The sequence below is a fragment of the Zosterops lateralis genome (genome assembly GCF_965231275.1).
Source record: "Zosterops lateralis genome assembly, chromosome: 9".
NCBI classification, from domain to species: domain Eukaryota; kingdom Metazoa; phylum Chordata; class Aves; order Passeriformes; family Zosteropidae; genus Zosterops; species Zosterops lateralis.
In genome coordinates this window covers 14,370,952-14,396,573 of record NC_139769.1, presented here as the reverse complement: position 1 = coordinate 14,396,573, position 25,622 = coordinate 14,370,952, and the positions used below count along the sequence as shown (strand labels likewise).

At 42.2% G+C, this 25,622-nt stretch overlaps 1 protein-coding gene across 1 annotated transcript; it reads left to right on the top strand.

Annotated features, from left to right (window-relative positions):
* Positions 1–2,849: 2,849 nt before the first annotated feature.
* Positions 2,850–25,583, top strand: LOC310912464 (vitellogenin-2-like; the record flags this gene model as incomplete). The annotated part of the gene is made up of 33 exons (XM_083867053.1): positions 2,850–2,889; positions 3,242–3,262; positions 3,452–3,603; positions 5,363–5,614; positions 5,754–5,915; positions 6,061–6,209; positions 6,612–6,762; positions 6,868–7,025; positions 7,106–7,271; positions 7,758–7,883; positions 8,865–9,083; positions 9,486–9,703; positions 9,818–9,915; positions 10,331–10,455; positions 11,072–11,173; positions 11,771–11,890; positions 11,990–12,179; positions 12,517–12,610; positions 13,366–13,551; positions 13,757–13,901; positions 14,683–14,908; positions 14,991–15,166; positions 16,211–16,297; positions 17,664–17,876; positions 17,972–18,114; positions 19,452–19,590; positions 20,296–20,350; positions 21,690–21,876; positions 23,095–23,186; positions 23,663–23,760; positions 23,840–23,999; positions 25,096–25,257; positions 25,387–25,583. 33 exons carry the CDS (start codon positions 2,850–2,852, stop codon positions 25,500–25,502), a joined length of 4,728 nt encoding a protein of 1,575 aa, XP_083723179.1. The 3' UTR covers positions 25,503–25,583.
* Between the last annotated feature and the right edge of the window lie 39 nt (positions 25,584–25,622).

The following is a 25,622-nucleotide window of genomic DNA, read 5'->3' as shown; positions in this document are numbered from 1 at the left end:
TTTGAAAACACTTGAGAACATTCTGTAAAAAAATGTGTTGTTTTGCTCTCCCCAGCAGCTTTTGTACCTTCAATGGATGCACATACCTACCTGAGTTTTCTTGTTTGGATAGCTGTTCTATAGTTCAGAAAGGTAAAGTCCTTAGTACCAAAAAGAAATATGTTTGAAAAGTCTAAATATATTGTTCTATGCAGTTTAAATGCTGCCATGGTAACCTGCACTGTGGAATGATGGGGAGCTGGCAGCAGCAGCAAAGCCATGAGCTGGTGGGTTTGCTGCTTGCCTGGAACTCACACGGAGCAGGGATGGGAAGTTTTCAGACTTTTCAGGTAACCTCAGGCTGAATCCAGCAGAATCCAGGGCTTTATTTGGCCTCTGTGAGCAATGCTGGCACAAACTTCCAGCTCCAGCTGGGGCAGCCCATGGGGCTTTTCTCTTCTCAATGTGCAAAGGCTGGAGCACAGTTTGGGGATGATTGTTTTCCACAAGCCTTGGCATTCAGGTGTGATGAGCCCCAGCAGTACCCCCTGTCAGGAGACCCTGGGTGAGCATCACCCAACCACGAGGCAGCCAGAGCACCTGTGGGACTGCAGGGTATGTGGGCTGTAGGTGTCCACCTCAGGAAGGCCTGTGGAGAGGCTCACCCAGCCTCTGCTCCTCTCCTCCACTGCCACTGTGGAGGGAACTGAGCACAGCTCAAATGCTGTCCAGGACAGGTCCTGGGCTCAGCAAAACTGTTTTCACCCTCACAGTTTTCTCAGTTTAGGGTTCTTTTTTTCCTCTTTTAAATTCAGGTTATGTCTTTCCGAGTAATAATAGTGTAAAAGGCCTGTGAGCATATGGGGGCAAAGGCTGGGAGTTGAAATTTTTCTTGAGCGACTGAAAAAGTGACCTAGAAAAGGAGAGGTTTCAGTTTGACAAAACCCTTGCCAGGAGGTTTAGGTGACCTTTGAGCAGAAGAACAAATGTCCCTGTGGCAGCAGCATGGCTGGGATGACCAGGGATGCAGCATCTGCTGCCCAAAGGGAGGGATGGGGTGTGATGGGGACAGGGTTCTGCAGCCCCAGCCTTCAGTGCTGGTAGTTTTGGGGAGACCCTGCCCTTGTAGCTGGGTGCAGCCTGTACAGCTCCCAGTGAGGACCCTTATTTTGAGGAATGTTGCTTGACCTTTATTTTGAGAAGTCACTATTAAAGTGTGATGTTTCTGTGATCTAGTGTTATAATTTTGAGATACAAGCATGGTTGCATTTAATATTGCCATCACAGCAGCTTTCTCCTTGTACTGCCACTGACCTCAAGTCCTTGCTGCCTGAAAGATTTTAAAAAAAAAAAAACAGACCAGTGCAGCTGCATATAGTTATGCCATAATAGCCTTTGAGCCTTGAATTCCAGCAGCCAGTAGCTGTATACTCAAATCCTTTAAATACATTTACGAGATCTCCAGAGACATGACAGAACTCTCTAGTGGATAGCTTGGCTTTCTATCATGTACTACCAATTTTACATGGGAAGGGGTTAAAAAAATCAGGACCTGACTATAGAGCAAATGAAAACATGGCAAAGGATTTGTCACACTTCAAATTTTTTTTTGCTCTACAGATGCAATCTAAGAACAAAATCCACTGTTTGTCAGACATTATAAATTATATCCCAACTGCTAACTAATTATAAAAACCCATCAGCTAAACAGTATTACAAAAACTAAGCTGTCCTGGATAGGAGCCACTGCTTTGTTGATGAGGAAATGAATCCAGTCCCTTCCCACAGTGAGCTGGGGAGCAGCAGCTTTGGTTCCTGACCCACAGAGGAGAAGGTTGGTAGGCAAACAGTGGCCACAGAGCACCAACATGAACCTCCCAGTCCTGGGGCTGCCTTAGCCTTCCTGGTGCCAATTCCTAATGGAGCAACTCCATGACCTGACTGGAGGGAACAGGTGGACTTGGGAATGAAGACAAACCTTGGAGCCAAGAGCAGCCTGAGAGATCTGTGGGGTAGCCTACAAAGGGATGGGGAAAATGCCTGCTGATGAGAGAAGGAGGCTCCACTATGGGATGAAGATATCGCTCCTTGTTGTGTGATGTGAAGAGTTTGGGTGAGTTGCACATTGTCCACCTTTGTTAAACCAAGAGTTTTGTGTCTGTAACACCTGTCAGCCTCACCCCTTCCCCCTTGCCAGGCAACCCCCACCAACAGCCCCCTGTGGCTAAAGACACCAGTGAAAGGGGCAGACACATCCGCCCTGGAAGAGAAGGCAGGTGAGGGAAGCATGGACATCAGTGGTGTTCAGCCATGGCCCCGTGACGATGACGGGAAGCTTGTGTTACTGGGTGAAGTCCCTGTCCCCAGAGAGCAGCACTATGCTGGCAGCCTGTCCCACTCACAGCAGGGCAGGGGTGGGCACGGTGTCACAGGAGGGCTGCCCAGGGTTTTGCACAATCCTGCTGGGGCACTATCAGTTAGATAAGCTGTGTGTCTGTGGTCAGGTCAGGATAACCTGGACAAAGTCAGCACAGACTGTAATACCACTGGGTGCTCTCAGGGAGTAAGGATAATTAGTAGTTTTACTTATATAATAATACATTTTGGCTTTAACTATGTTTTAATACTTTTAAGTAGTTGTTTCTAAAGGTACTTTCAAGGCATTCAGTTGATGAAGTGAGAACAACAGAACTTGTGATGATTTTGGTTCAGCAAAAATGTCCATTGCCCTGATGCCAACTACCTCTCCCTCAAAGGGTTTGTTGGGTGGTTGATAAGAAGTTGATAACTCAACAAAATTCACTGCTCCTGTTAATAATTCTTCTATAAAAGGCACAGATTTCCCCCTGTGGACTTCAGTCACTTTTAGCATGAAGGGACTCATCCTGGTCCTGGTGTTCGCCCTCGTGGGTAAGTGGAAGCTTTACCATCACTGCTGAGCTATGAAAGCCACTGTGATCCTGAGCAAATTGCATCTCCTTGGGGCTTTTCAGGGATATTTACAGCTTCATTTGCTGAAGCCCTTTTATAGCTTCAGCTGTAAACAGTTAGATTTCTGTGCTAAGCTCAGCAGCAGGAGAAAAGCCAAGCAAGGAGCAGCTAGTGAGCAGGGCTGGCATAGGCTTGGTCTCCTGGGGGTGTGGGATGAGCCCCATTACTGGTGGTTTGCCAACCATTAGCATGGTGACTTAATGAATAATACATGAAAGGATCTACAAAAATGTGTTTTTTTTCATGAACATTTTTCTTTCCTTCCTCACAGAGGGCCAGAGACAGGACCTTGGTAAGTAGCTCCCCTGCCAGCGAGCAGTTCCCTTCCCTTGCTGCCTTCCCTTACAGTCTTGCCTTGCTCACTGCTTGCACCTGTTTTTTGGCAGTGGCAGCATCACCTTTTTTTGCTATGCTGGTTCAAGTAACACCACAAACAGTCATAGCCAAAGAGGTGTTTCTGTTATATTTTTTTCCCTAACAGAGCCTGTTTTTCACATGGGCAAGACTTACCTGTATAGTTATGAGACCATCATTTTGCATGACCTCACTGACAGAAGCCTGGCCATGGCAGGGGTGAGGCTGACCAGCAAGGTGGAGATCAGCCGTGTGTCTCACAGTGATCACCTTCTGCAGGTAAATCACCATGGCCATGGGAACCCACCCACACACTCACCAATATCATGCACTTAAAGATGCTTCAGTCATACCTTCAGGCTGGCAAAATGAGTGACAAAAAGATGTAGAGCTCCCACAAAAGCTATGCCCAGTGTCAGTCCAAGTGGTTTCCCTCAGGCAGTGATGATTCCCCAGTGGAGGCAGTGGGCATGGGCACTGAGCACCCAAGGCACCTGTACCCAAGGCATGATGGGGAGAGCTGAGGCCACTGCTGAAGGGTCTGCAGCTGCATCCAGAATAGCAGGGACCTACAGAGAGCACCACGGGCTTACTCACAGCCTGCTCTTCTGCAGGAAGGAGCTGGAGCTGTTCCAGCTCTGCTGCCCTCAGTACCTGAGCCCCCTTGACTAAAGCTACCTTAGGTTCACCTCCATACAAAAATATGGCTGGCAACTGCTTTAAAGAAATGTCCTTAACATAATTTTACTAAGGTAACACCAAGCTTGAGTATGAACATGATTATTCTAGAATGAAATATCCATGTTTTTTAACCTGGTCCATAGCTTAAAAAAAAAAAAAAAGCTCAGCACTGGAATTCAGATATTACATGAGAAAGACCCAACTGTCTGCATTACCTTTTGATATTCTTCACATAGGCATTATTTCAAATGTGAAGAATTCTAATGGTAATGCCTGTGTTTATCATAAGGATACCAGATCTGGAAGCACTGTTACTCAGCAAAAAGATAAAACCAAGCAGCTTAGGATACTGGCATGGCACAAAAGACCATAGACTAGGGATTGAGAAGACAGTACACAGGGAAAGAGCTGTAAGAGTTGCACTTAGCACTCACCCTAGGAGTTTTCTCAGTCCATAATCTTGTATATATGTTAGTGAAACAGTGCGAAGGAATACCTATTGTCAAACTTTACACACTGCTGCAATTGCAGGCTCTGTGTAACCTCACTGAAGTTGCTACAATGTTAGCAGTTGCAGACAACAGTGTTGAGTAGGATTTAGTTTGAGAAAATGTGACAAGAGGCAAGCCACCCTTGCAGCCTTGATTAAAAATGCCTAAAATAAAACAGAGCACTGAGCCCACACCTTTTCCCTCTATGCAGGAACATGTACTTTCATGCACGAGGGTGGGAGGTGTGTAAGTATAGGACTAGGTAGGTCTGTGCATGCAGGCACACACTTCCCACTAGGTAGCAGTCAAGGACTTGTGCACAAGCTTTACAGCCAGAGGAGCTCAGAGGGATGTCAGCCACTTCCAAAGGTGTGAGCTCCTGTGGTCACCCCTGCTCCCCCATCAGTTGTGCCATGGCTTTGGTGCCTGGGGACGTGCTGGACCTGGAGCAGCAGCCAGAACAGTCCCTGTATGTTTGGGCAGGCAGCTTGGGCAATAATGGCTTGCCTGCCTTGCAGACTGAAGGGAGATCTCACTTGTCATCTGTGGGAAAGGAGTGAGTATCCTGTCTCTACTGATTGTTGGTAGCTGGTATTTCACTCACCCTGCAAGCTTCATCAGACTTGCTGAACTTCTAAATTCTGCTCACATAATCTTATTTTTCTGGCAGAAATCCTTCATGAAGTTTGCATTTTCAAGGATGCTTCCCAGGCTCAGCACAGGAGTTCAAGTTGGAAACTGTTTCCTGCAACATCGGACAAGTGACTTATGGCTTCCCATGGATAAGAAGTGTCCACTTTCTGCATTGTAGCACTATTTCAAACTGATGGTGAACAGTATGATTGTTTTCCTGTTTTTGTTCACAGATTCGATCACCAAAGCTGGAGGAACACAATGGCTTCTGGCCCACTGACTCCTTCATTCTGTCCTCGAAGCTCTCAGAAACAATCGCTGCATGTCTCAGCCAGACCTTTAAGTTTGAATACACTGAAGGAAGGGTTGGAAGTATTTTTGTCCCTGAGGACTGTCCCATTCTGTGCACTAACCTAGTGAGAGGGGTTCTGAACATGCTGCAGATAACCATCAAAAAGTCACAAAATGTGTATGAGCTACAGGAGGTTTGTTTTTTCCATTCTGATTTTATTTTTATTCTCATTTTAGCATTAAAGAGTAAGTTATACTTCCCAGACTGTTCTCTTTGATCTTTTTATTGCTGTTTCAAGTGGGACTTTCACTGTGTTTAACCAACACTTGCAGGCTGGGATTGAAGGCATCTGCCATACCAGATACGTTATCCAGGATGACAGCAAGAATAACCGTGCCACCATTTCCAAAAGCAAGGACCTGACAAACTGCCAGGATAAAGCAGTGAAGAACCTGGGAATGGCTTACATCCGACCCTGCCCTAACTGTCCCCTGGTATGAGCAGCATGGAGCCACCTCTGCTCTGCTCAGCATGAGCCACTGCTCAGCACCCACATGGCAATGATGCTCCTGGGGGGTTTGGCGTCTCTGGGCTGGCCAGCCCATTCCTGTTTCTGAGTGGGTCTCTTTGCACTTCTAGAAAGCCAGGAACATTAAGGGCACAGTGACATTCACTTACAAGATGAAGTATGACAACAGCGGGGTATCGTTGACATCTGCCATGTCGGACCAGGTGTACCAGATCTCTCCTTTCAATGAACCCAACGGGGTAGCAGTCATGGAGGCAAGGTAGGCACTGTGCATGTCCCTACATTATCACAACCAGGGGGACATGCCTAAAATTGTTTATATATTTACTGTTGATTTCTGAGATAAAACTGGCCTGTGGCTGTCAAGGGCCAAGACACCGTACAGCCCTTGGGATCCCCAGGCCAGGATATCCAGTATGTTTTAGGTGGCCTGTGCCCTACTGATTAAGCCACCCAAAACATCCATCCAGCCTCTCAGAGACTTTAGTGAACTCTCACAAAGGCTCTTGCAGTCATATGACTTCCAGATAATCCTGAGCAATAAATCCATGCTCCATTGGCAGTCCCACTGGGTACCCCTCAGTCTGCTCCAATGCTGTACAAGTCCTCTGTGCACAGTGTGGTTGCTGTCTACTGATGCATTTCCCTCTTTCCTTTGAAGACAAGAGCTGTCTTTGGTCGGCACTAAAAGGCCTCCTATCAGCGCACCAACATATCAGCTGCAAAAACAGGGGAGTCTTCGTTATCATTTCTCAGGAGAGCTACTCCAGATGCCAATTCCTCTAATCAGGATTAAAAACCCAGATTTACAGGTATTAGAGCCTTATTTTCACACACTTTTACTATTTATAAGGTTAACAGGTCATCACATAATTACTTTAGACATGGATCCTTCCAACTGTCTGTTTTCCCCACAGTTAACAGAGACGCTGAGGCAATTAGTTCAGAATAATGAGAAAGGAGACACTAAAGAAGCTTCAGCCAAGTTCCTACAAATGGTCCAGCTTTTTCGTGTAGCAACCCTCGATCAAATCGAGTCTTTGTGGCTGCAGTTTGTCAATGAACCCCCCTACAGGTAACTATGACCTTCAGCCAGGGTCTCTGATCAGAGGCACACTGGGCAATGAGGATGATGAGTCCTCCTTTTCCTGGCAGGCCCTGGTTCCTGAGTGCCATCTGTGCTGCTGGAGCTACTGACACATTCAGATTCCTGAAGCAAAAAATCCATGACGAGAAGCTGAACATCTGGGAAGCAGCAGTGACTCTCCCTCTTGCCTTCCATTTTGTTACACCAAACAAGCAAACCCTGGAAATTGCCTCAGTGAGTACAGATCATTCTTCCTTCTGTTTTCCCTCTCACTCCTTTTTAAAGGTGAATTCATAGGATTATAAGTGAAAGATAAAACATGTTTCCATCTGTATTTGTAAAATGCAGGGTATTAATAAAAATGGGAAATGGTTCAGAAAATGTTCCCAAACATTTGTTGCCAAAAGTTTGCAATTATATTTTATATTAAACCACACAAACTATAAGAAAACTGCTGTTGATTCTTTTTGCCAAATCAGAAGTTAAAAAGAAAAAAGACAAACTCAAGAAAATAATATATGAGTATCTAAAGAGCATACAGCATAACTGGGGCAAATCTACTTAATTTTCTTGTAGCTGAATGTCTAGTATTTGATTTAATTCCTGAAATTATTTAGAAACAGTAGAAATAAATTTTATCTATTTCTTAAATGCATTTATTGAGAAATACAGCTCTAATTACTAGAAACAGTAAAAAAATTATACTTCTTCCTTCTGCAGGCTTTTCTGACCTGTCCCCAAATCCAAAAAGTACTGATGCATAGGATAATTGTTTACCTAGGATATGGTAGCATGGTGAATAAACACTGTGCTCAGGCTTTACTATGTCCAAATGAACTTCTTCAGGTATGTCACTCTGATTTTTTATTCATAAAAGGGGAAAATATTTTAAAAGTGCCTTTAATTTAACTCTCACAATACTGGCAGTTAGGTAACTCACTATTTGCATGCCTCACTCAGCAATGCAAAGACAGAATGAAACACTGAGCTGACGCCTTTGAAAGATCAGGTTGTAACAGTTCAGAATTTCAAATGTAGTACTAGAACCCCACGGGGACAATGGATCCTGTAACCAGCCTGAAATCGAGTTAAGTTGTGACAAAACTCATATTAAAGAAAAATAATTATGATTCTACTTTTACATTAGGTAGGGTGTATTAAAAAGGCAGTAAAGTGTGAATATAAGCAAAGCTCTAGGTATGTCATAGGTTAGGGCTTCCAAGGAAGCCCTGCTACACAATTGCATTTCACTGTCAGAAATATTCAGGACACTGTCCTTGGACTGTGCAGCTCCAGCTCCTTGCTCAGCAGGGCCATAGAGAAGGTGTTGCTGGCATTTCACATGTGTTTGAATCTTCCAAAAAGAAGTGAAACAAAGCCAAGCCATCAGAATGGTAATTCCACCTCTCAGAACAGCAAAACTGTTGAAATAACTTGAAATTGCTGTAGGAAGTGAAAAATATGCAAGTGCAATTTGGCAGAGGTGGCCCTGGGGACGACTGAACCTGGCACCAGCTCAGCACTGCCTTTGAACTTGCAACAGTCTTTGGTGCAGGCACCCACCTGGGATTTTCTCCTACACTCAGGCTCAGGCACAGTTCAAAATCAATTGCAACACAGTGCAAGGAGAAAACCAAGTCTATTTGTATGGTCCATGTTTAGCATCCTGATAATGATGGTGAGATTTTTTCTGGGAGAAAAGTCTGAACAGCTCAGTTCTGAGATTTGCAGCAGTAATTGTTTTGCTTGCTACAGAAATGCATATTTTTAATGCATTATTACAAGATCATTACCTGGTAAGATTAACAGTGTCTGCTCCATTTTCAGCCACTCCACGACCTTGCTACTGAAGCCACCAGTAGAGGTGATGCCAAAGACATGTCCTTGGCCCTGAAAGCCATAGGCAATGCTGGAGAACCAGCCAGTATGAAACGCATCCTGAAGTTTCTGCCAACATTTTCCTCAGATGCAGCTTCATTACCAAACAGAATTCATGCTGATGCTGTGCTGGCCTTAAGGAAAATTGCAAGAAAAGACCCTGCAAAAGTAACTGAAATTATTATTTAAACAAATGTCTTAAGGGGTGTGGGTTGGATTTGCTCAGTGATTCAGGAATAATAAAACCATCAGGTAATGTTAGCAACTCTAGACAGGCTTCTCAGTTACTGGTCTTCCTCTTGCTCAAGCTGCAAACTCCTGACATCATCCCATCCTTGCTGATATCCTGGGAAAGAGTTTTCTTCAGTCACTGTAATACTCAGCTTGTTTCTCCCAGCCCTGCTCACTGTGCACCCAGCAATATCTTCATTTTCAGTGAAAGGTCCCGTGCCCACATCTCTTGTTTAGGGTTCTGTTCTCTATCCGCTGCAGGGCACATATGCACTGTTCTGGAAGCCCTGCTCACTGGCAAGTTATGGGCCACTCAGAGGTTCTGTCTTCCTCCTGTAGGTAAGGGAGATCACCCTCCAGGTCTTCATGGACAGCACACTTGCGCCAAATGTCCGAATGGTTGCTTGTATTGTTCTCTTTGAAACAAAGCCTGCTCTTCCAACAGTATCAGCTCTGGCCAGCTCACTGCTGACAGAGCCCAGCCTGCAAGTAGCCAGTTTTGCATATTCACACATGAAGACTTTGGCAGCTAGCAGGATCCCACAGCTCTATAAACTGTAAGTAGATGAAGTACATTTTTACTAGTAGAAAATAGAGATTTTTTTATTGCAGTTTTCTAAGAATTTGGTCAAAGTCAACTCTCTTCATATGATTTTAATTCTATTACTCAGATCTGCTGCTTGCAACATTGCCATTAAACTCCTGGGCCCCAGACTCGACAGGCTGAGCTATCGCTACAGCAAGGTCATTCAGATCAGTGACTATTCCTGTGAGTACCAGCTGCCCTGTGCACTTCCTCAGCTTAGGTAGCCGAATGCCTCTGTTGTGTTCTGTGATTTTCACCCAAAACCCAATAATGAACTGTGAATTTAGTGCACTCTTGAAATAGAAAAAGCAGAAGAACCTCTGAACACGCAAAATTGCCTGAGACTTTACCACAAATCTCTGGTATCTGCTGGGGAAAGTGCTGCTTACACATGGATTTTAGGTCTCCTTCAGTCCCTGGGGTTGCATTAACTCTACCCTAGAATGAAGTCCTCCTCTTGAGGTAGCAAACTTGAGGACCTGAGGGACTGAATCCTGACAGAACCTCTTGTGAACTACTACAGAACATCCTGAGGTGGCTTATGTGCACCAGACACCCTGGAGACCCTAACTTCTGCTGCTTTTTATTCCTGTGACAGCTCACTATCAGGCTGGTGCCATTTGGAGGGTCTATCTAATGAACAGTCCCAACACCATATTTCCATCTGATATAATCACAAAAGTAAGAGGATATTATGCAGACACTGCAACGGATATTATTGAAGTAAGTATTGCATTAAGGCTGCCAGCTTTTGGACTCTGATGTAGTGTTTAACTCCATTTCTGGCTGTGAGGGCGGATGTGGAAGGGAAAATTTAGATAATGATTATGATTTTACTTAGGCTTCTTCTTTTATTTGGGCTTCTTGACACATACATTCATCAATGAACACATCCAGTACAGGCATGTAAGCCTAGGAGCAGAGGAAAGCTTACACAGCAGAACATCCATCTGCCCACCTTAAGTCACGTGGGATCCAGGGTATTTTGCATAAGTACAGCAAAATTAAATTTCAGCCAGCAATAAAGCCAGGGCAGCACAAAGCTCCATGTAACAGCATGTAGGAATTTATACAGCTTCTTGGGCAAGCTTTGCAGCCTGGGTTGAGTGCTGCACTACCCTAAAATTATCCCTGCTGACTAATTTAAGGCTGACTGGCTCAGCACGTCCTCAGCATCTGCAGCCATAGCCTGCAGCCATCCACCAGGCAAACATGTCCTTATAACGCAACGGCTTCATGGAACAAGTATTTCATGTGGCCTCGGTGAGTTAATACCAGGCACAAGAGTTCTCCCGAGCTCTCTTGTACTTGGCCTGTGATGTCTGACTCTTTCCTACAGGTGGCTTTCCGGTCACAAAGTCTACCCAAGCTTATGAGGAGGCAGAACATTCCCTTTGCTGAATATGACACATACAAGGTCCTGAAGGAGCTGGGTAAATCGGTACGTCTGGGCACCCTCTGACCTGTCTGCAACAGACAGCTCCTGACAGCACCAGGGTTGCACCACCCGCCCACTGAGCCATCCCTTTGATGTTTCTGGAAGAAAGGAGTCCGTCATCCTGTTTAGTCATGGAAAGCTGCACTTACATTGTACTTACTCTCTCAACAGATGCCACCTTTTCACTCAACATGTGTCAGCTCTTAATGTATAGTACAAAAGATGAGGATGCTGCTGAGAGCCAAAATGTTTTAAAGTGTATGTTAGAACAACACTGAGTGGCTGTTCATCTCTTTTAAAATGATGATTGAATAAGGTTTTTCCTTCATCAGCTCTTGGGTGTCACCTACTACTTACAGCAGCAGCAATTACCAAGCCCTTTAACCTCATCCTTACACGGGGAAACTCTCTCTGAAATCAGCTGTGCAATATAAGAAAGGCCACATTGGTTCAGACCTGTAATATATCTATTGGGTTTTTGGCTAAGGAACCACAGTTCTCATCCTTCAGATGGGATCTACTCTTTGTTAATACATTGCTCCATCTTAAGTGACATTTTCTGTTTCTTCCCTTTCTCCCCATTTCTCCTTTACACCACAGCTTCTGGGATGGAAAGAACTGCCACCTGAAGACCCCCTGGTATCTGCTTACATCAAAGTATTGGGTCAAGAGATTGCCTTTGTTGACATCGACAAAGATGCCATTCAAGACATGATGCTGGTACTGACAAGGCTGTTGACTTTTTTGTCTGCAATACTGAACAATTTCCCTTCTGTGTCTCCTCTTATCTACTCACCTAACCTACTCCTCTATTTCCAGAGTCTAACTGGATCATCAGACTGGCAGCCAATGGTGAAAACAGTGTTGGAAGAGGTCCAGAGAGGCATTTCAGGCCGATGGACCCTGCCAGTGCTGGTGGGTGAGATGAGGCACATCATCCCCACGGTTGCTGGCCTGCCACTGGAGCTGGGGCTGTGCGGGGTCACAGTGGCCCAGGCTGCGGCTGACGGTGAGCTTGGGGTGCCAAACTGAGCAGCTTCCCCACAGTTATTGTGGGTCCAGTCCCTCTGCTGAAATTAAATCCCTCTATTATCTTGAAAAACACCCCAGTAATGTCAAAATATTCATGACCAGCTGCCTCCAAAGGGTTTGAGAAGTAATTAGGATATTTCACCTGAGACATATTTGTATAACTGATTTAGATTAGCAACCTTTAAACAACCATGTAAAGTATTTCAAAATGTAAAAGCACTGCCCTTGCACTAACTACTAGGCTTATTGAAAGTATTGTATCCTCAGAATTTATTGTTTCTCTGTTCATATAATTTCTCTCTGTCTTTTTTCAGTGGATGTAAAGGTATCACCACCAGTATTTGACGATTTTACACCATCACAGTTGTGGCAAACCAAGATGGATATTCATGCTGACATCAGGCCAAAGTAAAAATTACATATATTTTCACATACACACACAAGTAGTTATAGTTACATTTGACATAGATATGTGGTGGCATGTAGCTATACAGGGATTTTACTTGTCCCAGATTTTGGACAAATGTGCTAGTCTAGAGCAGCAAAGTTGTGAGAAAGCAAGGCAATCTCCTGATGTTTTACAACCCTGCAAATCTAGCAATGTGCATGGTATCCCACAGGATACTGTGCTGTTCTGCCATTGCTAAAAATGCTTACATTTGTACTTGTAAAGATACTAAGATGTGAAAATATGTTATCTTAGGTATCAAGTTTTTTACAATTTCAGCATAGAATCTCATAATCACCTGGCATAAGCCAGAAGCATTTCAGGAGGGAAAGAGAAATACTTCTGGATCTGCAAAAGCAACAGCACTAATAATGATAATGGGAACAATTATGATAATAACAATAGTAGAGATAATATTAAAAAAATAGGCAGAATCTGAAAGCTACAGGATTCTGGAGTTAGTTTGTTCCTCAAGCAATGTACCAGTGACATTGCAGTCAGAAGCTCCATGTTAGCTTTGTTTTTCAGACAAATCACTTCACCTTTTCCAGCAGCATTTCACCTTTTTTCTTATCCTGTTGTGAGAAATCTCTTCATCCATCAGTAGTGGGTCTTACAATAAAAAGAACAGCATGAAAATGTAATTTTGCATTTCAAAGTTAAATTTTTGCATATTAATACATAATTATGCCTGGCTTTATTTCCACTCTTTCAGAGCCTATTTTCATATGATTGCAATGATGGGGATTAATACACAGTACTTTCAGAGTGGTTTTGAATTTCATGCAGAGTTCAGTGCCAACAGTACAATGAAATCCGATACCAGGATAAATATAAAAGAGAAAAATTTGAAAATTGAGACCCTTCCCTGCCATCAAGAGATTGAGCTTGCAGCTGTGAGGTACAGAAGAGCTTTTCTTGTTTTCCTTGCTCTGTGTTACTGATTGTGAGTTCCCTGTTTTAAAATCACAAGTATACAACTACTTGTTAAGGTCTGCCATACCTTGGCAGCCACATAAAGCTTAGTACTGTCTTTTTTACACCAGCAAAGATGGGTAGAGTGAAATCAGAATGTGTTACTTTTGTGCCATTTATCACCTCCACAGGAGCGAAGTTTTTGCTATTTCAAGGAACATGGAAGAAGTAGATTCTGAAAAGAAATCCCATATTTTCCCTAAAGGAGAAGTACGAAATATCTCTGACCAGCTACTGCAGTCAACAGAAGGATCTTCAAAGCCTGGTAGCTGGAAGGTGAGGAAGCCTCTTGCCACCCGTACTGCAGACAGGCAGAGAACAGAGAGCTCCTCAGAAGGGCTGGGTACCCCTGACACAGGAGCTGGCTAACCAGATCACAAACACAGGAATGATGAAATTCAACATGGGTCTGGTATTTCCCAAACCAAGCCTAAAACCCAGTGGTTCATGAACTTGATCCTTCACAGTCCACTCACCTTCTTCGTTGCATGCAGGCAGGACTGCTTTGACAGCATGTCTTCCTATTGCTTTACAGTCATGGGAGGATGTTTGAAATTCATATCCCTTGTACATCATCTCATTTTTTTTTCTGAATCAGAATAACACAAAAAATATAGTTCTTGGGCAGGATATAGATTTTTCTTCCTGAATCCTGAGATAATCCTGAGTGGATTGCAGAAGCACATTCTTTCATGTGCTCTTCAGCTTCTGAGGCTGGTGTGAGAAGGCCATGCTGGCTTGCAGCAGGAGAGCTAGAAGCCTGAATGGGTGCAGAGGGACTACCCCTCCAAAGAGCCCTGCAGGTTCTCATTGGGAAGTGGAATTGTGAAGCACTGCCTGAGAAAGGGTGGGCAGGAGACCTGTCCTATTCCACAGAGCATTTTGCAGGAAACACCACTACTTCCACTGCCTGGATCTCTAATTCTAAGCATTGCTTCCTTCTTTAAGAAGGACTGTCATAATTTTCTTCATTAACTGGAGGAATTATTTTAGGAGCTGGGACAATTTTTTTTTTAATGGAAAATGATTTTATCTGCCATATTTTTGTTTAATGCAGCAAAGCAGCATGCCCAATGTGATATCCAAAGGATACCAGCAAGGTCCAGAAGAGGCACATCACAGCAGTGCAGGAAGATTTTACGCACGCAGGTTCTGTAAAAAAATTGAAAGTTTGGGATGTTCTACTTGTCTCAGCCTTAAATCACATAATTCTGCTTTCTTAAGAAATACCTACCTGCACAAATTATATGGAGAATTTGAAGCCAAAATAATTTTAAAGCCAGGTACAGTCTAATAAAAAGTTTTTCTGTCAATCACTGTAAAAAATGCTCAAGCAGCACAACCCTGGAATGCTTTTGCCTTTAGTTCATACAGATGCTGATATTGACAAAATACAGCTGGAGGTTCAAGCAGGATCCAAAGCAGCTTCGAAAATAATTGAGGTATCAAGATCAGGGTCAAAGAAAGAGGGAGAGACATCTCCATATGAGGACATTCAAACTAAACTGAAGAAGATTCTAGGCATTGAAAGTGTGTTCATGGTAAGAGACTTCAAGCATCAGAGAGGGAAATATTTGTTATAATGAAGCCAAGGGTTTCCATTGTGGAAAACTGGCATGGGAAAGCAAAGAACTGGGCTGGGAGGAATGGGCCTGAGTGAGTTCTGGTACAACTTCCACAGTGTGTGGGGACAGGAAATTCTATTTCCTCGGAAGCCTGTGGTGAGCATCTTGTCTGACAGCCAGGGAAATGTCAAAGAACAAGCTATAAATTCATAATGCTTTCAACTGTTTTTGGAGGCTGCAAATAAAACACGGCGGCGCACAAAGCGGATTAACCGAGAGTACGGGACTGCAGACACAGGCCTGTGGGCAGAGCCCAGCACAGCCCTCTCCAGCTCATCCTCCTCTGCTGCTGCTTCCTCTGCTGATGGCAGAGAGCCTGGGAAGCGTGGCAGCAGCAGCAGCAGCAGCAGCAGCAGCAGCAGTGGGAGCTCTGCTAGCAGCCAAGCATGCAGTGCCAGCAGCAGCCAAGAAGACCACTCTGGGGACAGACACTGCAGTGGGGACAGTGAATATTCTGACCAACAGGTAATTCACTCTGGCTAGACCTTTTTATATTTATTATAGTGATTGTTTTTGTAAATCAGAAAATTGTGCTCATAAGAGTATGGACCAAAGAAAGAGGAACTCTACTTCTCTGGGGCATTTCAGATCAGAATTTTGACATTTCAGAATTTTTCACTGTAAAATGCCTTAAAAAAATAATTTTGTTTTGCCTTTTTTTCCCCCCAAAATCAGAATTGATTTTTTTAATGCATTTATCAAAAGTTAGTTTTTTATTTTCTCTGGGGTCTTCTTACATACTATCTATTTTCACAGGCAAACCCACCTGTTTATCAGCTCTTGTTTAAGCCAGTGGATGAACAGGTACATTTACGGCATATACTGGGAGCAGGGTGTACAACTAGTCTTGCTGCCTTTGCTGCAATCAGATCCTAGTTCTCTGAGAGTAAAAATATGATTAATTCTGCAACAACTTCCAGTGGTAGGCATCTGCTTCAAGGTGATTCTTTGTTTTTGCAGGACACAGGAGGGGAAATCCTGAACATCAGCATCAGGTCTTCCTCTTCCTCAGCTAGTGATGAAGATGTCTCTAGAGCCATATCTCAGGTAAGTGTCTTAATGTGCAAGAAATTCAAACATTTACTTTGCATTTCCAGTTATATATTTATAACAGAATAGGAAATTATGGTGATTCAGCATGGAAAGAAATTGAACTGTTTCTCATTTCATAGAGATGAGCATTTTGGACAGTCATTAAATGTAATTCAATATTCATTTAATACAGGCTACATTTTTAAATGAAACTGGAATGTATTGCTGTATATGTTGAAATTTGCCTTACTCAGTAAATAATTCACTGTAAAAATCAGAACACTTTAGAAGTGCCAACCTGCTGGATGAGAGATATTTCAGGGATATTTTCATTGTGTATCTTTCTGTAAAAGTTTAGGAGTTGACTCTGCCACTCTTTTGTTCATTAGGTCCTCACTGCAGAGTCTTTCTGCTCATGTTAGCAGAACTGCAACAGGCCTTTGAAAAAACCTTGAGTGTGCAGCAAGGCTCCAACTCTGAGAGCAATCCAGGTGTTTATTCAGGAGTGTCTGTATGGTACATGGTTAATGGTACCTGGTCCTTCTATTAGAACTGAGGGAATCCGGAGCAGATGTCAACAAAGAAAAATTTCACATATTTCAGGCAATGACCTACAACATGCCTACAAAATAATAACCCTTTCTTTGCTGAAGCATCCCTTGTGCAGCAGCAGCTCCCAGACGTTAGTGCAAGTAGCTTGTGGAAAGAGGGCAACTGGATCTACATTCTCCCCCACCATTTCTTTGCAGCATAAATTTACCTCTCTTGTTCATCTTTTCACCACGTTACTACTTCCCTGACCTCTTTCTCAGCCACAGCTTTGTTCTTTCCCCATTTCCCACTAAGCCCTCTCCAGCTCTGTCTCACCCAATCCTTTTGTGTGTCTCTGCCACTCAGAACTGGCAGCACAGGGAGGACATGCTGCCCCACAGCAAATTCTACTGCAGCTCTCCCCTGGCCAGGTGGGGACCCTGCCCACAGCTCAGGTAGGACACGCAGTCAGGCAGGTGCTGCTGCTGGGCACAAGGGTCCAGCATCAAACAGGGCCATGTGCTGCTCCTCTTGCAACCACCACACTTTGGGCTGCCCTGAACAGACACCCCTGTAATAAAAATTATCATGGTTTTAAACAGGTGATCAAGCTAATTTTATCCAAAAGGCTATTAGTTTAATTACAGTTTGGTAAGAGAGCAGTGCTGAGCTGGGTAGTATTGGTTCTTTATCCAGTACCATACTTCTTTTACTTGCACTGAAATTTCTTTACAAAAAAAAAAAATCCCAACACAGTCTTACTTGCATAGGTCATGCCAGTGGTTTTACTATCATAATTCTAATGCCTTGTTTATGTCTTTGGTCTCTATTTCATCTCTCCTCACTGAAGCCTAAATTCTTGGGAGACAGCAAGCCACCAGTACTGGCTGCAGTTCTTCGTGCCATCCACAGAAACAAGCAGCCAACAGGATTGCAGCTTGTCCTGTACACTGATACACAACCCAAGAGGTGGAGAATACAGATGTTTGGTTCAAGCATCACAGGACCAAGCAGATGGAAACTCTGTGCTGATGCTTCAGTAATAAATTACCGAAAAGTATCAGTAAGTTTAAAATATCAATCAGCTCAAATATAAAAGAAACATAATGATCTTACTATGTTTTATGCAAAAAAAAATTATTTATTTCCCTCTACTAGAGTTCTCTTAAATGGGGTAAAGACTGCCAGGACTACCAGGTTGCTACTCAGATTGCAACAGGGAAATTTGCTGCTTATCCAGCGATGCAGATGAAGCTGGAGTGGCTAAAAGTGCCTTCAATTATACGAACAACTGCAAGATGGTGAGAATTTCATTTTAGTTTTTGAAAAGTATATGTCAATGCTCAAAACAATTACAGGTTCAGTTCTGCAATTTCCAAGCTGGAAAAATTCTCCTTAATCAGTAGGATATTATAAAATCAGATTACATATGTTTGCTTTCTCTGTATTCATTCCCTCAAAGCATACTGCATTTTTTTTTTTTTTTTTTTTGCAAGAAAACCACTTGGGATGATGGGATTCACCTAATCTATTCCAGACTTGTAATTTAAAGTGCCTGAATTAGGAGGTTGGTTTTGTCATGCTTCCTGTTTCATGGAGGCTCAGAGCAGAAGCCTGACCTTGGTTCTCTGAAGCAATCAGTCTCTTACTTAATTTCCTAATGCAGGCACTTGCCTCTGGCTTCTAAAGCAGGTGATACAAACTTCCTATAAGGCTTTTGCACATTAAATAACAAACATTTTATGACATTTAATGTAAGAAAACTGCACGTTCTGGGTTCAGCTCACATGTTTCCTTTTTCATGAAATATCTGTTGCATTCATTAATTGTATCCCTCCATGCACTTACCTGCCTGCAATAACATAAAGATCCACATTGAAGCCTATTTTTTTGGCATAGTGGTACTAAAATATAGACATGTACAACAACTCAGTTAACTAAATACACATACAACACAAGTGTTCACATTAAAGGCATATAGGTGATTTTATTAAAATCTACCGAAAAGGGTAACATTTTACATTCGATTGAATGTAAAAGCTGTTATCTGCTCTTATTAGAGGAGATTAAATCATCCAATTGACTATCCTGGAGCAAAGCCACAGAACTTACCTTTTTTTCTGCTCTGAGACTATGCCTTTTTATAAAGGAATATTTTCTGTATTTCTCTCTTTTAGTCCCAAGCTTGTTTGGAGGCTCATTCATAGAGATCCCTTCAACAGCTTGCTGACGGTCCTAGTGGGCAAAGGATCCTTGCCTAAAGTTACCACTGCAGGACTGATATATTAATATGAAATAATAATTTAATATTTTAGCATGTTAGTATTTCAGAGCTTATGTAATTGATGTCTATTTTTAAGTCTGAATGTGTTTAAAACAAATTTGCCACACTTTTCTTTTCATATCACTCTCCCATCCAGCCTCTTGAGATCTTATTTACAGTTAAAAATAAATTTGCCTGCCCCTCCATCCATATACAACATCACATATCACCAAACCCTGATGCAAAACATGCCCTGATGCTAACACAGAATGCATATTGCTTTATGGAGGTATTTTAGTGTGAACAAATAATAACCTTTTTTTTTTTTTTTCAAAGACAGTTCATTTTAATAGCTTACTTCCTTTTCTTCCCCAGGTTTTACTCATTTCTTCCAGGAGCTGCCTATCTGCTTGGGCTTTCCCAAAGGCAACAACTTGGTCTCTCTCACCAGGCAACCTTGGTTATGGCTTTGACATCCCCAAGAACCTGTGATGTTGTCTTTAAGTTGCCAGAGGTAACAATTTCCACCATCTTTTATCCTAAAACAGATAATACCTAGGAAAAGGATGATTAAGGGCTTTTTTAACCTGCTGATTAAAAAAAAAAAAAATCAAAACTATAAAGAAGCTGCCTTCACAAGACATTATATTCATGCAGTTGGTTTTACTATGAAATATCTTACAACATATTTGTCTTTCTCATGTAGCATGCAAGCATATGAAATAAGAAACAGGTGAGAAAACAATCATGATTGATAGCATGTTAAAAAAATAACTTGTTAAAAAGCCCAGTCCTCCAAAAATCTTTAAAAAGATGATGAGTTTTCCTGCGTTCTGGAAAAGACAGTAAAAGCAGGCTGCTGAGGCAGCCGGACAGCAGCACTTGGTGTATAGGCAGAAAGAGGGTGCACATCTCAGGTAAGCAAACTGTTCAGCCTGAGAACAAATGTGATATACAGCCACCCAAAAAGCTGCAAATTGGTGACTATCCAAATTCAAATGTAGCACTGCTGTTCCGTAGGTTGCAGATGTGTCACACTGTAGAACTATTTCATGCTGTAGACAGAGGACTTGATTTCTTTTTCACTCTGACCAAAATCCAGATGCTAATTTAGATTTCAGTCAGCACAGTTCTCTTGGAACATTAGAGGAAAATGCTACCTTACCTCAACACTGTACTTTGCATTTCTGTTCATGTTTGTTTCCTGCCTGATTTTCAGCTCACAATTTATGACACAGCCATCAGTCTCCCCCTGCCAGTCCCTTCACATCCGGGTACACCAATCTCAACAATCTCAACATCACCGTCCTCTGACTGGAAGGTCTTTTCTCAAGCAACACTTTCATTTGTTGAAAGTCTTAAAGGTCAGCAAGTAACTACCTGCACAGACATTGACTTTGTAAATTTTGTAAACATGTTTTACCTTTTTTGCTGTGTTTTGTTGTTGTTGTTGTTGTTTTGTTTTTTTTTTTTTTTAATTATTTTTAAACTTATTTATTCACTTAAAAATCAGTTGGATGTCACAGAGAAACAAAGCATTTCTACAAAAATCTGTGAGCTGCAAAGACGTAAAGAAACAGAGACATACTAGGAACATTAAACATTCAGATCCATGCCAAATAGTGCTTTCAAATACATCCATTTTCAAATGCCTCCATTTCAGCTTCACTGCAAAAACTGTTTGGTGAAGAAAATACAATACAAATTTGTGAGGGGAACATCTAAACGACCTCTGATTTGGGGTACTCTGCTTGATTAGCACTGTTATCTTGAAGGTGAAACAGCTCCAAAAGTATACTCATTAATTTCAAATCTGCACTTTGAGCTTGAAGGGATTATTGTTTGATTAATGCTGTATTAAGAGCTAATCACATTATACTTACTTAGGGTAAGTTTTAAAATTAAAAGCTTTATGTAATCCTGCAATAAAGAGTCACATTTTGCTTGGAATCAGTGGGATAATAGCATACCATGCATTTTCATAAAGTGTCCCTGTCCACAACAAGGGGATTGGAATTAGATGATCTTTAAGGTTCCTTCCAGCCCGAGCCATTCTATCATTCTGTGGTATTTCTTTGGTAAACACCAAAACTAATCTTTATTAATTATGGTTGTTGAAAAATGATTTCTAATCAGAGCTTGTAGGATGTCCAACAAAATGCCATTACAGTGAAAAAGAGAAAAGTCTAGTGTTGTATTTTTTCCTTCCCAACTTCTAAGTATTTCTAATCCTGGTTTATCAGCATTTCAGTGAACTTTCTCTAGTGTTAATGATATATGAATTGTTACCAACTTTTGTGAAATTCTTTTGACTACAACAAAGTTAGAAAAGCCAAAATGCCACAAACCAAGAGTTGCATCAGCACCAGCTGTGAGCAGAATTCATCTCACACAATGATTGAATCATGGGGGTGTTGTCCTGCTGCCTGGCAACTGGCAAAGTTTTACTTTTGAATTACTACAAATCTAAAATTTTGTCTGACAGAATTAATTCATTTCTACGTCAGAACATGCAGAACCAAAAGATTTTTTCCTTTTAATTACAAAAGTAAAATAAAATAGCTATTTAATATAAATTATAAAATGCTTACTTTTTATTGGGCTTTTTTTCAGGTCATTGTACAGTTTTCCAAAATAAGATTACAACCTTCAATGGTGTTGAATTTAAGTATTCAATGCCTGCAAATTGCTACCATGTCTTGGTGCAGGACTGTAGTCCAGAGCTTAAATTCCTGGTGATGGTGAAAAGACTTGAAGAGTCTGATGACCTTACAGCAGTAAATGTCAGACTTGCCAGCCAGTAAGTAATTTAAAACTTAATAAAAAACAGATGCCAAGCTGAATATGTTATAAATTAAGATCAAATTGGTAGGGCAGACTGGCAATAGCATTAGACCCATGCAGAAAGTACTGATGTCAATGGAAAGATATCTAGAAGTGTCAGTGGGGTTTGGGACTTTTTTTAAAAGTGCTTCTGAAATATATTTGCGGTTCACAGTAACCTCAAGTCTTTATTGCCCCAAATTCTTCATTAATTTGTTAGAATTTAACCATCTCATTTTAGTACTTAGTGATTTGGCAGACACATAAACTATAAATCCAGAGGGAGCTATTGTAATAATTAGTCTGGCATTCCACACTAAGCTAATAATTAGGACAAATTAGAACCCCCACTCATTACACAGGGTTGTTGAGAAGTGGACATGCCAAAAAGAGCATTACTTTTCCCAGATTAGAGTCACTCTCTTAGGACATCTCTTAGTTGGTACATAATGTTCTAATCTAACTGAGATTAATTTAAGACACACTTTGTTTCAGTCTAAATTGTATGGGATTATGCATACTAAAATCCCTGTAGTGAGTGTTCTTCAAAGCATATAAATAGACTTTGATCTGTAAGGTTTCATTACAAGTAATTATTTATTTCTAAAAAATGTGTGCCTAACTGTGCCATCATGTTAGAGAACAGAAGGAATCTAGTATTCCCTGCACCTGTTTTGTGGAAGAACACAAGGATGCTTGTTCTATAGACTGTATCTTTTGTGATAAAGACATTCCTCATCACTGAATCATTCCTGATTGTTTCATACAATTGTATGGATGTGCTTTTGATGTGCTTGAGCTTCATATTTCTTCATTAGAGCAAACACTGCTCTGAAGAAAATACTATAATACACAGACTGTTCAGGCTGTAAGAGAACTAGGGAACCCAATCTTCCTTTGAAATGTAAAGCACCTTCAATCTATGTAAAGATAATAGCAACCAGGTTGTTCTGCAACAAGGCTCCTGTACCTGGTGTCTTCCTGCCGGAGCCGTGGCCACCAGCTGCCACCCAGACACGATAAAGCCAGGGGAAGCTGTCCTGGGCCCCCTCAACCTTCCTCCTAAAGGGTAGAAGGTGATTCATGCCAGAATGATATGAGCATTCTGCAGTTATGCTTCTGCCAGAACAGGAAATTATAAGATGAATAGGGCAAAGGAGAAGCATTTGTTTACACTAATTTCCTTTATTTAAAGTGTGATTGACATGTATGTTTCCAATGGATTTGTCCAGTTGAAGATTAATGATGTCCAAACCTCAAAAGATCTTCCATACACATCTAATTCTGGTAAGAGACTCATCTTTAGGTTTTGTTTAATCTTTCCTGATCTTTTGAAGAAGGAGATGACATGATCCTGCAAACACCTCGTAAGGTAAAGATCATCCTAATTTGAGAAACAGTTAGGAGATTTTAACATACCTCCATGCAAGATTTTCTAGTGGCTGGCAAGGAAGAGAAGCAAAGAAAGAGATGCTGGTCCTGTGCATCTTTGCACAGACCAAAAAATGCAGAGCTGTGGTATGTTTTGCTGATTCCAGAGGCCCATAGAACGAGCATTTAGATGGCCCCTGTCACAGCCACCCCTGAGAGTGGCTTCATCTTTTCCCAAGGCAGGGAGCAGTAGTCTTTTTACTTCCCACTGTCTCTTTTGAGATTCTGTAGAGTGTGCATTATGTCCCCAGGAACTTAACAAATGGTTCAGGGTGGACCCTAAACCAGTAACTTCATTTTAGAAAAGATCTCATTTTGCTTTTTTGTTGCAGATGCAAGCATGTTGATCAACAGTGAAAAGAAAGGACTGACACTAAAAGCCCCAGATTATGGCATAGATAAATTATATTATGATGGGCATAGAGTTGAGGTAATTTTTAAGCTACTTTAAGTGGGTTTAGTTTTAGAAGAAAAGCATTTATGTGCAACTTTTCTGTATTTCCACAAAGATTCAAGCTGCTTTCTGGATGACTGGAAAAACATGTGGAATTTGTGGAAAATATGATGCTGAGATTGAAAGAGAATATCGAACTCCCAGTGGATATTTAGCTAAAGATGCTGCAAGTTTTGGTCACTCTTGGATCATCTCAGAAGACCCCTGTGCAGGAGGTACTAAGATCCCAACATATATTAATATCATTGCCTTCAACTAATTAATTAATCACATGAATAGGTGGTTTATATTAACTGTAGCACAGTCATCTTGGGTTTTTTGCTATTTTTGTGATTAGTGGCCACAGACTGAAACAAGAAAAAAAATCTGTTTTTCCTGATTTTGGTAGTTCACGGCAAGTTCTAGTTTTGTTGGGGTTTTTTAATCAATGTCTTATGCATTGTGTAGTTACCTGGAGTTTGTGTGTTCAACTTAAAACTCTGTAAGTTGATAATTTAGTATGAAAAGGAGGTAGTTTGACTGTTGACAAAACTAATTTTATGCCATCTTTAATAGTTTCATTCCTTGTTTTCATTCTGTTATTTCCAGGCTTTTAATTTAGATTTTAAAAATCATATCTAGCCCTGACTATCAAACTAGAGGGCATTTGAGGTGGGAAAATCTTTTCATTTCCTCAGGCTGAAGATTAACACAATCTGAAAACATCAGCCTGGGAATGATTGATTGTTCTTTCCATCCAGGTCCTACATAAAAACAACATGAATGTTTTGGTTACATTAGGGTGCACTACACATTTTGTGTGGCACTCAACCCTCTGGGCATGTGTTGGCCTTTCTGTAATGTATTCTTACATCAAGTTTCCCTGGAGTGACTGGTTCAGGAAAGCCTGGATCATAGACTTAAGGACTGAGCTACTCAGCCATGGCAATGTGGGTGTGATGCTGCTCACAGTGCAGAAGAGGATATATAGAGGTCTAGGAGCCAGTGCTGCTCCAAAATAAAGTGCTGTCTTAGTTTAAATGAAGTTGAGTATCAGCCGACCAAGCTTTCCACATGTATCTTTTCAGATCTGGACATCAGTGTCCCACCCAGATCCCATCTGCAAGCCTCTGTCCTTGCAATCGTGCCCCATGTGCCTCATTTTCTCACAGCCTTTGACAAAAAATTGATTCACTTCAACCAGATTAGCTTCATCTAGCTTGTGTCACACTGTTTATGCATTGGTCTTACTGTTTGCTAATTCTACTAATTAAGTCCAGAAAGTTATTTTCTAAACTCTGCGCATGCTTTAAGAGGGTTCATGTTCTGTAGGTTGTAAGCTGCAGCGCCAAGTTGTCAAAATCGAGGAGCCAGTTTCATTTGAGGAGACAGCGGCAAAATGCTTCTCCGTGGAGCCAGTGCTTCGCTGTGTAAAAGGCTGTTCACCGACCGAGACTGTTCCCGTGTCCGTGGGTTTCCACTGCGTCCCCGCGGGTGGGTCTGGTGCGCTGTGCACAGCAGGGCCGGTCTGTACGTGTGACCGGGTCCTGCCAAACCCGTGCGGGCCCCGGGTAGGGCAGAGCGCCCCGTGTGTAACCAACCCCGCCCTCCTTTCTCCTTCAGACTCCGCTCTCAGCCTGGACGGGCAGCCTCGGCTGGACCAGAAATCCGAGGACGTCGTGAGCTCTGTCCCGGCTCACACGGCGTGTTCCTGCGGGCCTCAGGAGTGCCCGGCCTGAGCCCGCTCGGGCACGGCTGGCTGGGGCGGCGGGGATGAGCCCTGACCCTCCGGGAGACCGCTCTGAGCTGCCGCTTCTCCTGGAAACAACCCGGGCACCTTTCTTTCCCCGGGCAGACCT